Below are 17,706 nucleotides of genomic sequence, written 5' to 3' on the forward strand. Positions count from 1 at the left end.
TACATCATGAGAAATGCTGAACTGGATGAGGCACAAGCTGGAATCAAGATTGCAGGGAGATATATCAATAACTCCATGACACCACCCTTACGGCAAAAAGTGAAGAGGAACTAAAAAGCCTCTTGATGAAAGTGAAAGAGGAGAGTGAAAAAGTTGGCTTAAAACTCAACATTCAGAAAACTAAGATCACGTCATCTGGTCCCATCACTTCATGGCAAACAGATGGAGAAACAGTGGAAACAGTGACAGACTTTATTTTGGGAGGCTCCAAAATCACTACAGATAGTGACTGCAGCCATGAAATTAAAAGACGCTTGCTCCTTGGAAGGAAAGTTATGACCAACCTAGAAGTGAAAGTGAAAGTGAAGTCGCTCAGTTGTGTCCGGACTCTCTGCAACCCCATGGACTGCAGCCCACCAGGCTCTTCTATCCATGGGATTTTCCAGGCAAGAGTACTGGAGTGGGTTGCCATGTCCTTCTCCAGGAGATCTTCCCGACCCAGGGATTGAACCTGGGCTCCTGCACTGTAGGCAGATGCTTTACCATCTGAGCCACCAGGGATGACCAAGCTAGACAATACTATAAAGTAAAAAAATAATAATAATAATAAAATAATTTTTTTAAATTAAAAAAAAAAAAAAAAGCAGAGACACGACTTTGCCAACAAAGGTCCATCTAGTCAAAGCTATGGTTTTTCCAGTAGTCATGTATGGATGTGAGAGTTGAACCATTGATGCTTTTGAACTGTGGTGCTGGAGAAGACTCTTGAGAGTCCTTTGGACTGCAAGGAGATCCAACCAGTCCATCCTAAAGGAGATCACTCCTGAGTATTCACTGGAAGGACTGATGCTGAAGCTGAAACTCCAATACTTTGGCCACTTAATGTGAAGAAATGACTCGTTTGAAAAGACTCTAATGCTGGGAAAGATTGAAACTGGGAGGAGAAGGGGACGACAGAGGATGAGATGGTTGGATGGCATCACCGACTCGATGGACATGAGTCTGATTAAGCTCCAGGAGCTGGTTGGTGATGGACAGGGAGGCCTGGCATGCTGCAGTCCATGGGGTCACAAAGAGTCAGACATAACTGAGCGACTGAACTGAACTAACTGACAGTACGTTCTCATTAGGTATCTATTTCATATTTTATGGTATCAGGAGTGTATATATATAAATCCCAATCTTCCAATTCATCCCAGCCTCCACCCTTTCCCTCCTTGGTATCCATACATTTGTTCTCTATATCAGTGTCTCTAGTTCTGCTTTGCAAATAAAATCATCTATACCCTTTTTCTCTTGCCTGGAGAATCCCAGGGATGGGGGAGCCTGGTGGGCTGCCGTCTATGGAGTCGCACAGAGTCAGACACGACTGAAGCGACTTAGCAGCAGCAGCATACCCTTTTTCTAGATTCCATGAATATGCATTAATATACAATATTTAATGCAATTATTAAACTTAATATTTTATATTATTATAACATAAAACAATGAATGTTTTTAAGTTTCATCTTTTCACTAGGTTCATTTTCCAGAAGCTCTAAAAGTAATTTTCCATTAATTTTATATATTCCATTTTCAAATACAATGAGATCATATAAAGCAAGTATATTCCAACTCCTTAATTTAACTTTCAAATAAATTTAATTTTCTATTATTATTTAATTTGCTATTATTACTTCTATTATTTCTATTTCTAGGCCCAACCAGAAACTTGGTTTTATTTGCTTTTCTCTTTCCTAATATTATTCAACAACTCCTAAGAAAACAGTAGCATGAGCACTTAATACTGGTATTTTTAAACCTGGTGAAGCTTATAAAAAGACATTAATATAACAGATACAGGTACATTATTAGCTTAATATATAAACATAAAACTTTTTTTCCAAAATGAGCACTGTCAGTTTTAAAGAATAAACATACAGCAGCTTTTTTCTTATGACTTCAAGATCATCAAATTCAACTTTCTTCTCTTTTATTGACTTTGCACTTTTATCAAGAGTATTCGGCTGGCCTGTTTCAATGACATCATCACCAGGCTTTAGTTGGTCCCAACGAGCTTTAAATTTTTCAAGTTCTTGATAATAAATCTGAAGACGTGATTTGACGTGTCCTTTCATCACTTCAATCTGTAAGTCAAGAGTATACATAATTTAACTCAATGTAAATTTCTACTTTATATTCACATTTTTACTTCCAATATTTTCTATTTAAAGGTCAAAAAACATCAATATCAACTTTTCTAAAGATTCTTCTTCATTATTTATTTCAAGTACAATAAAGTAACTCAAAAATAAATTAGACACTAAATTTACAATAACAAAAGATATACTGCAAACATCAACATTACAAAACCATTCATGTGACTAACAGCATCTGTGATAACTATCAACAAAATTAATTAATATGATGAAAAAATTTTGAGTAAACTTTTCTGAGTAGTGACATGCAGTTGTTCTACTTGATTATACAGCTGCTTAATAAAGAAGGGCATCTCCCAGTCTCCCATGCAGCTCACCACCGGAACACTAGGTTCTGGTCAGTAGGATATGAGCACAATCTTCCAGACTGCACTCTTACAGGACACCACATACAGTAGGTAAGAAACCATTCATAAGCAAGTCTGATAAGACTGTCACATGTATTCTTGGTGTGGCATAAAGTGAAGGTAAACTCTATGACATGATCATCATTTATACAAAATATCTTATTATATAGAAGTACTGAGGGAGATCAATTCCGTCAACAATATACAATTCTTATAAATGTGAGCTATAATGGAATAAAGACAAGAAATTGTAAATGAGGGAAAAAACTGTTCTCATTTTAACAAAGAAAGCTTCTTACCTGGTCTTTAATCATAAGTTGGTGACTTTCCATCATCAACTCAAATTTATCCCACTTAGCTTTCAGATTACTAATTGTTTCTACACCTCCACCTGCCACAGTCCGTAAAAGTCTGTTTTTATCTTCAGCCTCTTGAAATAAGGGCAAAATCTAAAAGTAAAAAATAATATGTGAAAAACAACATACTTTATCAAATTTATTAAGATTCCATTTATCTCAAATTGTTTTATGATTTGCTTTTTAAATCAGGATTTTTGCTTTTATATAATTTGTTAAATTTCTAGATATAAAGTTTCTAATATATATTATTACATGCAAACTCAAAGCACTCAAACATCAGTTAAAAAGGATAATAAAAATGGTAATATGAAACTAAATTAAATCATGATTATAGAAAGACAATACTATACCTGCTCAAAGTAACATTCCTATTATACAGGTTCCACTCAAAGAAAATGCTGGAGACTTTTATGGTTTGCAATTAATTATCTTTTTTGTCTGGCTATTGATTGTGAAATCTGAGAAACATCTTTCACTATTGTGATTATGTAGCAATTACCCACTTAATGTGATTGTATCATGATTGGTCAACAAACAGAAAAATTATAGAATTCTATATCACCAAAACTACCATTTAATAGAAAAATCTGTAATCACTTTTTACGATCCAGACGCATATCAGAATTATCTTGAAATTTTCTGAAAAATGCAAATGCTCAGGTATTGCTTTTTTTCCTCCAAAGTTCAGATACGTTTCTATTGAGCAGTCATGTTCAAAAACAACTGGACTATATGATGATCTTTTACTTTTATCTAGTTTGTTTCACTTTTTCTATTTCATATTCAGTGCTCCCATTTCATTTAGTTTATGTTTTCCAATTTTTGTTGCAACAAGCAACAAAGGTTTACTGCATAGCACAGGGACCTACAGTCAATATCTTGTAATAACTTATAATGGAAAATAATCTGAAAAATAATATATGCATATAAATGAATCACCTTGCTGTATACCTGAAACACTGTAAGTACTATACTTCAATAAAATGTATATATATTAAGAAAAAAATAAAGAGAAAGAAAGGAAAAACTGAAGAATCAGAATCAAGCTTCTGTATTTAGCTTCTGCCTGAAATGCCCTGAGTTGTATATAATGAGCAGTCCATTAAACAATCCAGGTATAGGTCAATAAGTGCTAAACTGCTCAAATTGTTTCTAGATCTTTTAAAGCACCATAAAACAATAGTGTCCTATAATTTATAACTGTACTTTTGCTACTCATCAAAGCAGTAAAATCCATTGAAAGATATTTTAAAATCATTATGCTTATATAACAGACAACAGCAACACAAAATCAAATATATCTCAATGGCCAGTTTGCAATTCCTGAGAAACAGAGAAACAATTAACCAAGAACCCATGTTGTACTAGGAACACCAGTGAGAGAGAAGACAGAAAGTAAAAGTTGCATCCAACTCTTTGGGACCCCATGGACTCTACAGTCCATGGAATTCTCCAGGCCAGAACACTGGAGAGGGTAGCCTTTCCCTCCTCCAAGGGATCTTCCCAACCCAGGAATTGAACTGGAGCCTCCTCCATTGCAGTCAGATTCTTTACCAACTGAGCTATCAGTGAAGCCGTAAAGAGTAGGATTCTCATTTCCACTGTGAAAAGAACTTAAGCCTGTGAAGACATTACAAGTTTCCAAGTTTGTGTCATGCATGTAAGCGAGCCAAGTTGCTTCAGTCATGTCCAGCTCTTTGCGACCCCATGGACTGTAGCCTGCCAGGTTGCTCTGTCCATGAGATTCTCCAGGCAAGAATACTGGAGTGGGTTGCCACTTCATATTCCAGGGGATGTTCCCGATCCAGGGATCAAACCGATATCTGTCTCCTGCATTGGCAGGAGGGTTCTTTACCATTAGTGCCACCTGTAAGCCCGTTTCCAAGTCTATCTGCATGCAAAGCTACTTATCCACACACCAAGAGAGATACATACCAAAACACCCTTCTGTAACATCTTGCTGCTGAAAACTCAGCAGTGACTCCTCAGTGTCCATAGAATCGTGTGGCTCACATGACCTGGATTCTGCCTAGCTCTTTATTCTGTCTCATGCCACACCCTGCCTCACATGTAGTTCCTAACATACATCTATTTCCCTTAGTTTTTGTGATGATATGCTTCATGTCTTTCATTCCATGTCATTATCAATCTCCTTTGCTGCCTCCATCTATACTTGAACTCTAAATTTTGAAATGCTCAAACCTGATTCTATACACTCAAGTTTGTCAATCAGATGAGCTAATTCAATTCCATGGCTTTAAACATCATGAATATTAAAATGATTTCCAAATGTATATCTTTAAGCTTCACCTTTACTTTAAATTCCAAATTCCTCATTTTACATGACACGTCAATCCCTGCTACCTCCAATCCCCAAACAACTCCTCTCTAGTCATCTTCATCTCAGCAAATGGTACCATTAGCTCCCTAGCTGCTTAAGCCAAAAACCTAAGAGATATGTTTATTTCTTTTCCTCTAATCCCCTGACAACTTCTAACGCATCAGCCTTGGTTCTAACTCTAAAATGCATCATCACTTTTTCTGGTTCTCTCCATCTCCTATGCTATTCAATGGTATAAGCTTGGATCACCCTTTGTACACCAACTGAAGTATCCTACTAACTCTCTGCTACTATTGTCTCCCTTCAATCCATTCTCCACGAAGCAGCCAGAGTAATCACTTCAAAATGCAATCCACATTTGTCTTCTCATTGCTTAAATCCCTCTAAAATTTTTCTACTACTCTCAGAAAAGAACTCGAACTCCTTAGGACTGTCTGAAAGTCCCTTCATAATCTGGCCCTTGCCTACTTCTCTAATTTCACTCAAACCACTTTTTCCTTGAATAATATGGCTTTCTTGATAACTAAGTTTCTTGACAATATTTACACCTATCTCACTTCCTTAAGTATATCAAGGTCCTCTACCTTAAGATCTTCGTATTCACTGTTCCATCTGCCCTCTAAATCTCGGAACAGTTACCTCCTTACCCTGCAGGTCCCAGTGCATACAGACGTCATCTGTCTGATACGGTCTCCAGGATCACCACCCTGAGAAACATCGCGCAGCTGGGCACGCTCATCCTCTTACTAATCTAGCTCCTCATGCTCCTTTCTTTCTCTCCGTCTCCATCTCTCACACACACACACAACACACACTTACACACGAATGCAGATTTCAGTAACACAGAGCAACCATACTTGCAACCACAGTGCCTAGCACAAAGCCTGCAATATATCAGGTGATCTGTAGTCTGTCCGACTCTTGGCGACCCCATGGACTGCAGCACGCCAGGCCTCCCTGTCCATCGCCAACTCCCAGAGCTTGCTCAGACTCACGTCCATCAAGCTGGTGATGCCACCCAACCATCTCATCCTCTGTCGTCCCCTTCTCCTCCTCCCTTCAATCTATAGTATTTGTCAAATACATATCTTCATGATTTAGCTAACTGCCACAGTTCACTATGCTATTCTTTCTTTAGCTACTTCCTTCTACTAGACAAGTACACTATTTTATTTGCCTTTAAACCCTCTTTATACCTTTAAGCCTACCATATAAAATTTATAATTCATTCTACCATGAAGGTATATTATTTCTCTCACCTCTAATCTATCTTGTAATTTTCAACCTATCACGTAAGAGGAGTACATAAAAGTTTGTATCTGTTTTGAATTATTTCTCTTCTTTCCTCCAAATAGTTAAGATCACCTATAACATGTTCTATAAATTTTGGCTTTTTTATTCTAGGTTCTAGCCTTCTGGATACTGTTTTTATGACTCTTTAACCACCTTTTTATCTCTGTCTCTAATTAAGGGCTCTTCCATCGTGTGTGTGTGTGTGTGTGTGTGTGTGTGTGTGTACTCCTAATTCAGCACTAACTTCATATTTAAGCATCATAAAAGTACAACCTTGGAAGTAACAGCATGAACTATTTAAGTTTAGCCTTATTCTAATAAGCCACATCGTAAAAGGTCACAAATACTTCTGAAAGCAATATATATTGTGGTTACTGTTTCATTACAACAACATAACATCAAGAGTCCAGTCATAAGCAGACTAATTTTATAGACTTCCTTATATTATTGTAATTATATGATATGCGCAATCACATAATATTACATGATTTAATCATTCCAGTACAGTTAAAAGCAAATAAATGACTTTGTGATTCTCACCTCTGGCTTCCGTTCTTGTAGCTTACTATATTGTAAATTTGCATTACCTATCTCTTCCACAGACTGGGGCATAATTGTTAAGACTTCCATAGCCTCAGTAACGAACGTGTCAATTTCATGTAAATGAGCTGAAAAGGAAACACTGAAATATAAGAAATATCATCATCAAAAAAATTCAGTTACATAATTTCTAAACCAAGTAATGTTAGAAGCAATCACTATATGAAATACAGTAAATCCTAAGTTGTCATTTGCTTTCATAAAGAAAAATTCAAAGTATAAAATAAGCAAAAAGAACTCTTCTCATGAAATTGTTTTATATCACATTTAAAAATTGTTAGAAGAAAGTGAAAATGTATTTACTCACTCTTAGTAAATTTTACTATAAGTTGGCAACTTTTTCAGTCTTTTAAATAATATGCTAGAACATATTTCAATTTAAATAAAAAAGAAACACTGATATTTTGGAAAATAGTACAGGCATTCCTCGTTTTATTGTGCTTCACTTTATTGTGCTTTGTAGTTACTGCATTTTTTACGAATTGAAGGTCTGTGGCCACCCTGCATGGAGCAAGTTTATCAGTGCCATTTTTCCAACAGCATTTGCTTGCTTCATGCCTCTGTATCACATCTTGGTAATTCTCCCAATATTTCAAACTTTTTCATATTGTTACATTTGCTATGGTAATCTTTAATCAGTGATCACTGATGTTACTACTAATTGTTTTAGAGTACCATGAACCACACTCACATAAGACAGCGAACTTATTGATAAGTGTTGTATATATTCTGACTGTTCCACCTCTCTAATTCCCTCAGACACAAAAATATTAAAATTGGGTCAATTAATGGCCTCTTAAGTGTTCAAGTTAAAGAGTGACACATCGCTCACTTTAAATCAAAAACTAGAAATGATTAAGTTTAGTAAGGAAGGCATATCTAACGATGAGATAGGCCAAAAACTAGGCCTCTTGCACCAAACATTTAGCCAAGGAAAAGATCTTAAGGGAAATTAAATGTACTGCTCCAGTGACTACACAAATGCTAACAATGTGAAACAACATTATTGCGGATCCAAAGAAAGTGCCAGTGATGTGGGCAGAAGATGAAACCAGCCATAAGCCCCGTATGCCAAAGCCTGATTCACAGCGCGGCCCACCCCTCTTCAGCTCTGTGAAGGCTAAGAGGCGAGGGAGCTGCAGAGAAGCCTGAGCCAACACAGGCTGCTTCATGAGGTTAAAGGAAGAAGCATCTCTGCAACATGAAAAGTGCCAGATGGAGCAGCAAGCGCTGATGGGGAGCTGCAGCGAGGCACCCAGATGATCTAGCTGAGACAGCTAATGCAGGCAGCTCACTAAACAGCACACTTGGAAGGCAGATGAAGCAGCCTTTGATTAGAAGATATCATCAAGGACTTTCACAGCGAGAGAGAAGTCAATGCCTGTATTCAAAGCTTCGAACGACAGGCTGACTCTTGTTAGAGGCTAATGCAGGTAAGTTGACACCAATGCTCATTTACCATTCCAAAACTCCTAGTACCCTTCAGAATTATGTTGAATCTATTCTGCCTGTGCTCTTGAAATAGAACAAAGGCTGATGGAAACACACACACACACACACACACACACATACACACACACAAAGCCTGACAACAGCACATCTGTTTACAACATAATTTACTGAATATTTTAATCCCATTGCTAAGACTTACTACTCAGAAAAAAAAGATTCTTTTCAAAATACACCTGCTCACTGACAATGCACCTGGTCACCCACGAGCTTTGATGGAGATGTACAAGATTCATGTTGTTTCCATGCCTGCTGACACAATGTCCATTCTTCAGCCCATGGATCAATAAGTAATTTCAACATTCGAGTCTTATTATTTAAGAAATACATTTCGTAAGGCTACAGCTGCCACAGACACTGATTCCTCTGATGGGTCTGAGAAAAGTAAATTGGAAATCTTCTGAAAAGGATTCACCATTCTAGATGCCATTAAAAACATTCATGATTCATGGGAGAAGGTCAAAACATCAATGTTACCAGGTGTTTGGAAGAAGCTGATTACAATCTTCCTGGATGATTCTGAGAGATTCAAGCCTTCAGTGGCAGAAGTAACTACAGATGTGGTTTAAAAAACAGCAAGAGACCTAGAACTGGAGGTGAAGCCTAAAGATGTGAATGAATTGCTGGAATCTCATGATAAAACTTTCACAAATGAGGAGCTGCTTCTAATGGATGAGCAGACAAGTGGTTACTTATAATTTTGAGACTTTAGTCCTGCTGAAGACGCTATGAAGATTGCAGAAATGACAGCAAAGGACTTGGAATATTATATAAACTTAGTCAACGAAGCAGTGGAGGGTTTGAGGAGACTGACATCAATTCTGAAAGAAGTACTACAGTGGGTAAAATGCAATCAAACAGCACTGAAAGCTCCAGAGAAACTGTGCATGGAAGGAAGAGTCAGTCAATGCAGCACACTTGACTGTGTTATTTTAAACAACTGCCACGGCCACTTCGCCCTTCAGTAACACTACCCTGATCAGTCAACAGCCATCAACATCCAGGTAAGACTCTCCACCAGCAAAAAGATCATGACACACTGAACTCACATGATGGCTAGAATTTTTAGCAATGAAGCATTTTTCAGCTAAGGCATGTATATTGTTTATTTACACACAATGCTTCCTGCACAGTTAATAGACTACAGTATATGTAAACAAAGCTTTTATATGCACTGGAAAACCAAAAAATTCACATGACACTTTCACAATAATCTCTTTACTGCAGTGGTCTGGAAATAAACCTGCAATATTTCTGAGGCATGCCTGAAGTCCTTTGAAAAGATAAGGACAAATACATTATACCAGAATTACCCCCTTTTTCAGTTAAATATGCAACAAACTGATACTAGCTCACACTGCAAATAATAAAAAGTCTTCAATTTTTAGACCTCATGGAGGTCTTCCTACTTTACTAAAATTATCATCTTAAGCTGATTTTTAGTTCATACTTTTCTCTAGATTTTAAACATCATTGAGACTCATATTCATAACTAAAAACAATTAACAAGTATATTTACCCTGGATGGACTTCTTCAAAGAAAGAACAAGCAAGTCAAATAACTTCTGGATGAAATCATCAATCACAGTCTTCACAGGGTTACAATTAATATTTAAGCAATCTACCTTGACAGCACTGAAAAATGCCAAAGGACATATTATGACATGAAAAAGACTAAGTGGAGGAAAAGAGTGTCATTATGATCTTGTGTAATACACCCAAAATTATCATTGTGATCCTTAAGCCCATTTAGATTTTATATAATAAAAATGCCTTACACATATTCACACATAATAGCTTTTCATTAAACAATGGTTCTGTTATAATACTACAGTTTTTAATAATCCAATGTATCATTTTTTAAAAAGTAGCACATTATAACGGAGAAGGCAATGGCAACCCATTCCAGTACTCTTGCCTGGAAAATCTCATGGATGGAGGAGCCTGATAGGCTGCAGTTCATGGGGTCGCTAAGAGTCAGACACGACTGAGCGACTTCACTTTCACTTTTCCCTTTCACGCACTGGAGAAGGAAATGGCAACCCACTCCAGTGTTCTTGCCTGGAGAATCCCAGGGACGGGGGAGCCCGGTGGGCTGCCGTCTATGGGGTCGCACAGAGTCGGACACGACTGAAGCGACTTAGCAGCAGCAGCAGCAGCAACACATTATAAAATACTAAAGTATCAACATGAATATATTCAAATTTTGAAATGTTTTACTTGTCACAGTATGTAACATACTTATTTAAAGATTTATAAAATAAATTATTATCCTGGACTCAAAGCACAAACAACAATAGGAGAAATAAAACAAACACAGAAAGTGAAGATAGATTCAGTTCAGTTCAGTCACTCAGTCGTGTCCGACTCTTTGCGACCCCATGAATGGCAGCACGTCAACTCCCGGAGTTCACTCAGACTCACGTTCATCGAGTCAGTGATGCCATCCAGCCATCTCATCCTCTGTCGTCCCCTTCTCCTCCTGCCCTCAATCCCTCCCAGCATCAGAGTCTTTTCCAAGGACCAGCATCAGAGTCTTTTCCAAGGAGTCAACTTTTTGCATGAGGTGGCCAAAGTACTGGAGTTTCAGCTTTAACATCATTCCTTCCAAAGAAATCCCAGGGTTGATCTCCTTCAGAATGGACTGGTTGGATCTCCTTGCAATCCAAAGGACTCTCAAGAGTCTTTTCCAACACCACAGTTCAAAAGCATCAATTCTTCAGTGCTCAGCCTTCTTCACAGTCCAACTCTCACATTCATACATGACCACTGGGAAAACCATAGCCTTGACTAGATGGACCTTAGTTGGCAAAGTAATGTCTCTGCTTTTGAATATGCTATCTAGGTTACCAGTTATAACTTTTCTTCCAAGGAGTAAGCGTCTTTAATTTCACGGCTGCAGTCACCATCTGCAGTGATTTTGGAGCCCCAAAAAATAAAGTCTGACACTGTTTCCACTGTTTCCCCATCTATTTTCCCATGAAATGATGGGACCAGATGCCATGATCTTCGTTTTCTGAATGTTGAGCTTTAAGCCAACTTTTTCGCTCTCCTCTCTCACTTTCATCAAGAGGCTTTTTAGTTCTTCTTCACTTTCTGCCATAAGGGTGGTGTCATCTGCATATCTGAGATTATTGATATTTCTCCCGGCAATCTTGATTCCAGCTTGCGCTTCTTCCAGCCCAGCGTTTCTCATGATGTGCTCTGCATACAAGTTAAATAAGCAGGGTGACAATAGACAGCCTTGAGCACTCCTTTTCCTATTTGGAACCAGTCTGTTGTTCTATGTCCAGTTCTAACTGTTGCTTCCTGACCTGCATACAGATTTCTCAACAGGCAGGTCAGATGGTCTGGTATTCCCATCTCTTTCAGAATTTTCCACAGTTTATTGTGATCCACAAAGTCAAAGGCTTTGGCATAGTCAATAAAGCAGAAATAGATGTTTTTTTGGGAACTCTCTTGCTTTTTCCATGATCCAGTGGATGTTGGCAATTTGATCTCTGGTTCCTCTGCCTTTTCTAAAACCAGCTTATAAATGAGCTATTTACATTTTAGTAATTCATATTTTTTCTTGACTGCTCAGAACCCAGAACTGATATGAATTTCAGAGAGTAAAGAGGATATTCTGGGTTATGAAATGCCCTTCAGAGGGTTTTCTCCACATTTAGGGCACTACCTAGATGCAGCACTGCTTTGTGTGCTTCTCGGGACATTCTGAAAGGCAGAGCCATACAAAATTAAGGTCAAATATCCCCCAATGAAATTAAAAGACACTTACTCCTTGGAAGAAAAGTTATGACCAACCGAGAGAGCATATTCAAAAGCAGAGACATTACTTCGCCAACTAAGGTCCATCTAGTCAAGGCTATGATTTTCCTGTGGTCATGTATGGATGTGAGAGTTGGATTGTGAAGAAGGCTGAGCACCGAAGAATTGATGCTTTTGAACTGTGGTGTTGGAGAAGACTCTTGAGAGTCCTTTGGACTGCAAGGAGATCCAACCAGTCCATTCTGAAGATCAGCCCTAGGATTTCTTCAGAAGGAATGATGCTAAAGCTGAAACTCCAGTACTTTGGCCACCTTGTGCAAAGAGTTGACTCCTTGGAAAAGACTCTGATGCTGGGAGGGATTGGGGGAGGAGGAGAAGGGGACGACAGAGGATGAGATGGCTGGATGGCATCACTGACTCGATGGACATGAGTCTGAGTGAACTCTGGGAGTTGGTGATGGACAGGGAGGCCTGGCGTGCTGCGATTCACGGGGTCGCAAAGAGTCGGACATGACTGAGCAACTAAACTGAACTGAACTGATGCTCCCACTAGTAGTAGCTTCTCACAGTTCTTAGACTATGCCCGGGCACATCAAATGTTAGATCTGAGAGAAGCCTCTTCCCCAGTCTATTCTATCCAACTAGGTCTCAGCCAGCGGAACCTCTAGAAGAGGCTCTCTCAGTCTCAGCAATGCTCTACTCACATGACTCTCAAGCATTATAGCTGAGCTCTGGAGAAGGTAAGACAATGACTTGTCTTCAGTACCACTAAATGAAGAGTACCTGTCTATACCCATGGTGAAAACTGCTACTATATTAAACATTACTTTAACTTCTTTAACTTCTGTATTATACCTTGGAAGCCGTTCTACTTCTTTCCCTTTTATTTTCAGTGCTTTAAAATTTTTCTCCCAATCATGTACTGTAGAAAGATGCTTTTCCACTAGAGCTTCCATATCAACTTGCCCAATTACAATCCACTCCTATTTAAATGAAAAACATATTATTTTAAAAATTAGAACTAATAAATGAACATTTAAAAGATTAGAGTCCAAATATTAAGAACAATAAAAAGAGGCAAAAGAGAAGTTTTAGGTAAATTTCAACTTAAGTTATGTACATATAATCATTACCATAAAGCCTAAAAAATGAACAGGGAAAATATATATATATAAAAGTACAGTAATCATAAAACTTTTTTGAAGAGATTGCAAAAAAAACTTTGCTTTACATTCTCAAGTTTGATGTATACAAACACAAAACCACTTCTACCAAGCCAAGAGCTACTATAGGTTACAAATCTGACATTGTCCAGATTCAATTAATCCTAGAAAAATAAAATGCAGAAGCAGCACTGCAGTGGCAGTTAAGAAATTTACTGAATTCTCAGTCACTCCTCAGGATCAATAAAATGAACAATAAAAACAATTAGAGTTTATTTCTGAAGAGTTAGTATGATGCACCCATAGCTCAGTTGGTAAAGAATCTGCATGCAATGCAGGAGACCCAGTTTGATTCCTGGGTTGGGAAAATCATCTGGAGAAGGGATCGGCTACCCACTCCAGTGTTCTTGGGACTCCTCAGCAGCTCAGTTAAAGAATCCACCTGCAATGCGGGAGACCTGGGTTCGATTTCTGGGTTGGGAAGATCCCCTGGAGAAGGGATCGGCTACCCACTCCAGAACTCTGGCCTGGAGAACTCCATGGACTGTATAGGCTGCAAAGAGTGGAACATATTGAGCAACTTTCACTTTCACATTCGACTACACAAAAGTAAGAACTTAAATCATGTCAATTTCATTAACGCAGAAGGCTTCCCGCCATGGCATATTCTCAGTCCAAAGAATGAAGAAAAGGATACATTTTTCTATATATTTTTCTGAAAGGAACTAAAAATGACACAAGAGAGTCATATCAAATTGCAAGCTGATATATCATTCAAAAGAAGAAAAGAAAGAAAAATTCGTTTCTCAAATCTTCAAATAATCAAAGAGAAAAAAATTAACAGTAACTTTTTTCTCATCTGTAGCATAAATCTAGATTTTTAACAGAATCCTCAACTTTGGCCCTCTGGTTTGCATATTTTTATTTTATGCCACACAATATCAACTATTGAGTTGTACATTTGATACTAATTCAATCAGATGAATATTATAATAGGACCGACAAATTCATGTCCCATACCTTATGCTGATGTAAAACAGCTGACAATCTCCTAAACAGATCTTCTGCTTTGCTGAAAATAGTCAGAAATCCACTTGCATTTCTATCAATCATAATAGAAAAAATAGATTCATCTCCTGCTTCACCCACTCCCTTAAACTGATTAGGAATGCTGATGAATCTCTTCATTTCTCTATAATATTTAGTTCGAATTTCTTCAAAAGGAGGCTTGAATTGCAACCGTCCTTGTCTGAAAGCAAATAAATAACCTTAAAATATAAATTATTGAAAAATTATAGACTGAAAACTAAATTGGGTTTTAAAAATCTTACTTGTATATTAAATCTATATTTATTTCTGGCAGATTCTCATTAAGCGCTTCTAAGCCCATCTGATACTGATGCTCCAGGGCTTTGTACAGTTGATGATTCCAGTGCTGTTTCCACGCATGCATGTCACTTGCTTGAAATCCCTAAAGTTATAGTCACATTTTTTTATTTAATAATTAGGTGGTAGAACGGGTTTCCATTTAATGCTTTTACGTAACATTTGGTAAAATTATAAGCAAAAAATCCCTCATCTTAAATATCTTAAACATATATTAATTGCTACTTGTATATCTAAAGTCAAATATGAAAATCTCTAATCTTTGTGTTCATAAAAAGTATACAAAAAGACCAGCAAAATTTTAAAAATCAAGTTACTAGTAAATGAATTTTATACGTGGACTTTATTTTATGATCCTATAAAAACAACAGTAATAACAGAAACCATATCTTATAAATTTCTTAGCACTTTTTCAAAATTCCCATCAAGTATACTCTTCTATTCCCTTCCCACTCCCTAAATATTTTGCACATTAAAAATATGATAAATTTAAAATATGAGAATGCTCAGAATACTTTACATACTTTTTCTGCTTCCATATAACCATAAACATATAAATTCTAATACTTAAATTTTTATTAATTTTTTAACATTTGAACCAAAAAATATAAATGTTTAAAACACCTAACTCATATTCCACCAACATCTCAAGGTAGATTCTGTGCTAACTACTTTTACACAGATCATCTAATATCAAAATATATGTGGAAATGACATTTACTAAAATATAACAAAAAGAAATTCTGAAACAGTTATTTCAGTAATTTGACTTCTGCCTACATTTAACTTTGTCACAATAGACGTATCACCTTTTAAAAGAAAACTAACGAATGATAGATATTTAAGCACCAAGTCAGAAAACCTGTTTACAGAGTCTAAATTAAGGGATTTGGCATTCCATAAGACAAACAAAAGCTTGTACTTTTACTTGTAAAAGTGCTGCTAATTTATGGTCTTTATATATAATTCAGTTAAATCCTAAATGTATTAGAAATTCATTAGCAAAGATTTACAGATAACCTTCATGAACTTTTCATCAATTCATACATTCAAACCCTGAAAATCTCATATTTCTGAGTGTAGACATAAAGTAAAGCACTTTACCTGCGCTTCTACACTTGCTAAGCCAGTTCTCAATTCTTGTAATCCATCTTTCCACCGCTGTTGCTGCCGAAGCAAATCAATGTTCATAAGAACTACCACCTGTCAAAAATTAGAACACAAAAATTTCAATAGAAAAACCTGACAGGCACCACCTTACCCAAGTGATCAAAATTAACTCCACCTATAATAACACATATCAATATCTGATCAATGTACTGAGAAAGGCAAAATATCACTTTTGCGGTATTCCTATTAAAACCATATAATCTCAATCTAAAAAATGAGAAGGCATCATATAAAATCAAGTCAACAGACAAAATAATTGATCAGTACTCATCAAAAGTATCAAGGTCATGAAACACAAGGTAAGACTCAGGGAGAAGAGGCTACAGAGCCTTCAAATGTAAATACAAGGTGGGATCTGGGATTGGACCCTTGAAAAGGAAAAGGACTTCAATGAAAAAGTTGTAAAATTCAAAACAGTTTATTTCCTAGTTTTGATAAATATACTATGGTTACATGGGCTTCCCTGGTGGCTCAGAGGGTAAGGCGTCTGCCTGCAATGCAGGAGACCTGAGTTTGATTTCTGGGTCAGGAAGATCCCCTGGAGAAGGAAATGGCAACCCACTCCAGTACCCTTGCCTGGAAAATCCCATGGACGGAGAAGCCTGGTAGGCTACAGTCCATGGAGTCACAAAGAGTCGGACATGACTAAGCGACTTCACTTTCACTTCACTTATGGTTACATAAGTTGTTGACAATAGGGGAAGCTGGGTGAAGGACAACTGTGAACTCTCTATTTTCAACTTTAAGTCTCAAATTCGGAGAAGGCACCGGCACCCCACTCCAGTACTCTTGCCTGGAAAATCCCATGGATGGAAGAGCCTGGTGGGCTGCAGTCCATGGGGTCGCTAAGGGTGGGACTCGACTGAGCGACTTCACTTTCACTTTTCACTTTCATGCATTGGAGAAGGAAATGGCAACCCGCTCCAGTGTTCTTGCCTGGAGAATCCCAGGGACACAGGAGCCTGGTGGGCTGCCGTCTATGGGGTCACACAGTCGGACACGACTGAAGCAACTTAGCACCAGCACCAGCACCAGCAAGTCTCAAATTATTCCCAAGTAAGAAGTTATTTAAAAGTATATCCAAATTACTTTTTAAATAATACTATTCATAACTTATTAAATTTTATATATAATATATACCTTTTCACAAAATGTAGTGTGCCATTTTCTCAGTTTCCTGTTTTCAGTGGCAAGTCGTTCAGCAGCATTTTGGAGTTTTTGGATGTAGCCTTCTAATTCTTTAGGATTATCCCAGGTAATGTGTGACTTTCCCCCACTTCCTGCTTTTGAATTCTAAGGTAGAACAAATGACAGTGTTCAAATATAGTTCTTTTTTTTTAAAGATTCAATATTTTACATCATTAGTACAACTGTCCATAACACTAACCTGCAATAAAAAAGCACACAATAGTTTTTCCATTTTATAAACAATAAGGCATTCTGGGCAGGATTGAACAGCTCCATTACATCCAAGTTGTCCCTCTTATAACTAAAACACCCAGGCATAACACACCAAACAAGCATAGGAAGACTAAAAGATAGAAATAAGGGGGTGGACAGCCTAAAAACATT

General features: G+C 37.3%; 1 protein-coding gene across 4 annotated transcripts in view; it reads right to left on the reverse strand.

Moving 5' to 3' along the window:
• The window catches only part of DYNC2H1 (dynein cytoplasmic 2 heavy chain 1), a 493,166-nt gene that overhangs the window by 440,225 nt on the left and 35,235 nt on the right, over nucleotides 1-17,706 (reverse strand). For all 4 annotated transcript variants that reach the window (XM_069554796.1, XM_069554794.1, XM_069554793.1 and 1 more), the window contains exons 14-22: nucleotides 17,275-17,427; nucleotides 16,069-16,167; nucleotides 14,910-15,049; nucleotides 14,599-14,827; nucleotides 13,271-13,398; nucleotides 10,167-10,282; nucleotides 7,079-7,206; nucleotides 2,845-2,994; nucleotides 1,921-2,126 (exon numbers count right to left, since the gene is read on the reverse strand). In XM_069554796.1, coding sequence (XP_069410897.1) covers nucleotides 1,921-2,126; nucleotides 2,845-2,994; nucleotides 7,079-7,206; nucleotides 10,167-10,282; nucleotides 13,271-13,398; nucleotides 14,599-14,827; nucleotides 14,910-15,049; nucleotides 16,069-16,167; nucleotides 17,275-17,427 — 1,349 coding nt within the window. The remainder of the gene's footprint in view (nucleotides 1-1,920; nucleotides 2,127-2,844; nucleotides 2,995-7,078; nucleotides 7,207-10,166; nucleotides 10,283-13,270; nucleotides 13,399-14,598; nucleotides 14,828-14,909; nucleotides 15,050-16,068; nucleotides 16,168-17,274; nucleotides 17,428-17,706) is intronic.

This window comes from Ovis canadensis, chromosome 15 (assembly GCF_042477335.2).
Source record: "Ovis canadensis isolate MfBH-ARS-UI-01 breed Bighorn chromosome 15, ARS-UI_OviCan_v2, whole genome shotgun sequence".
NCBI lineage: Eukaryota > Metazoa > Chordata > Mammalia > Artiodactyla > Bovidae > Ovis > Ovis canadensis.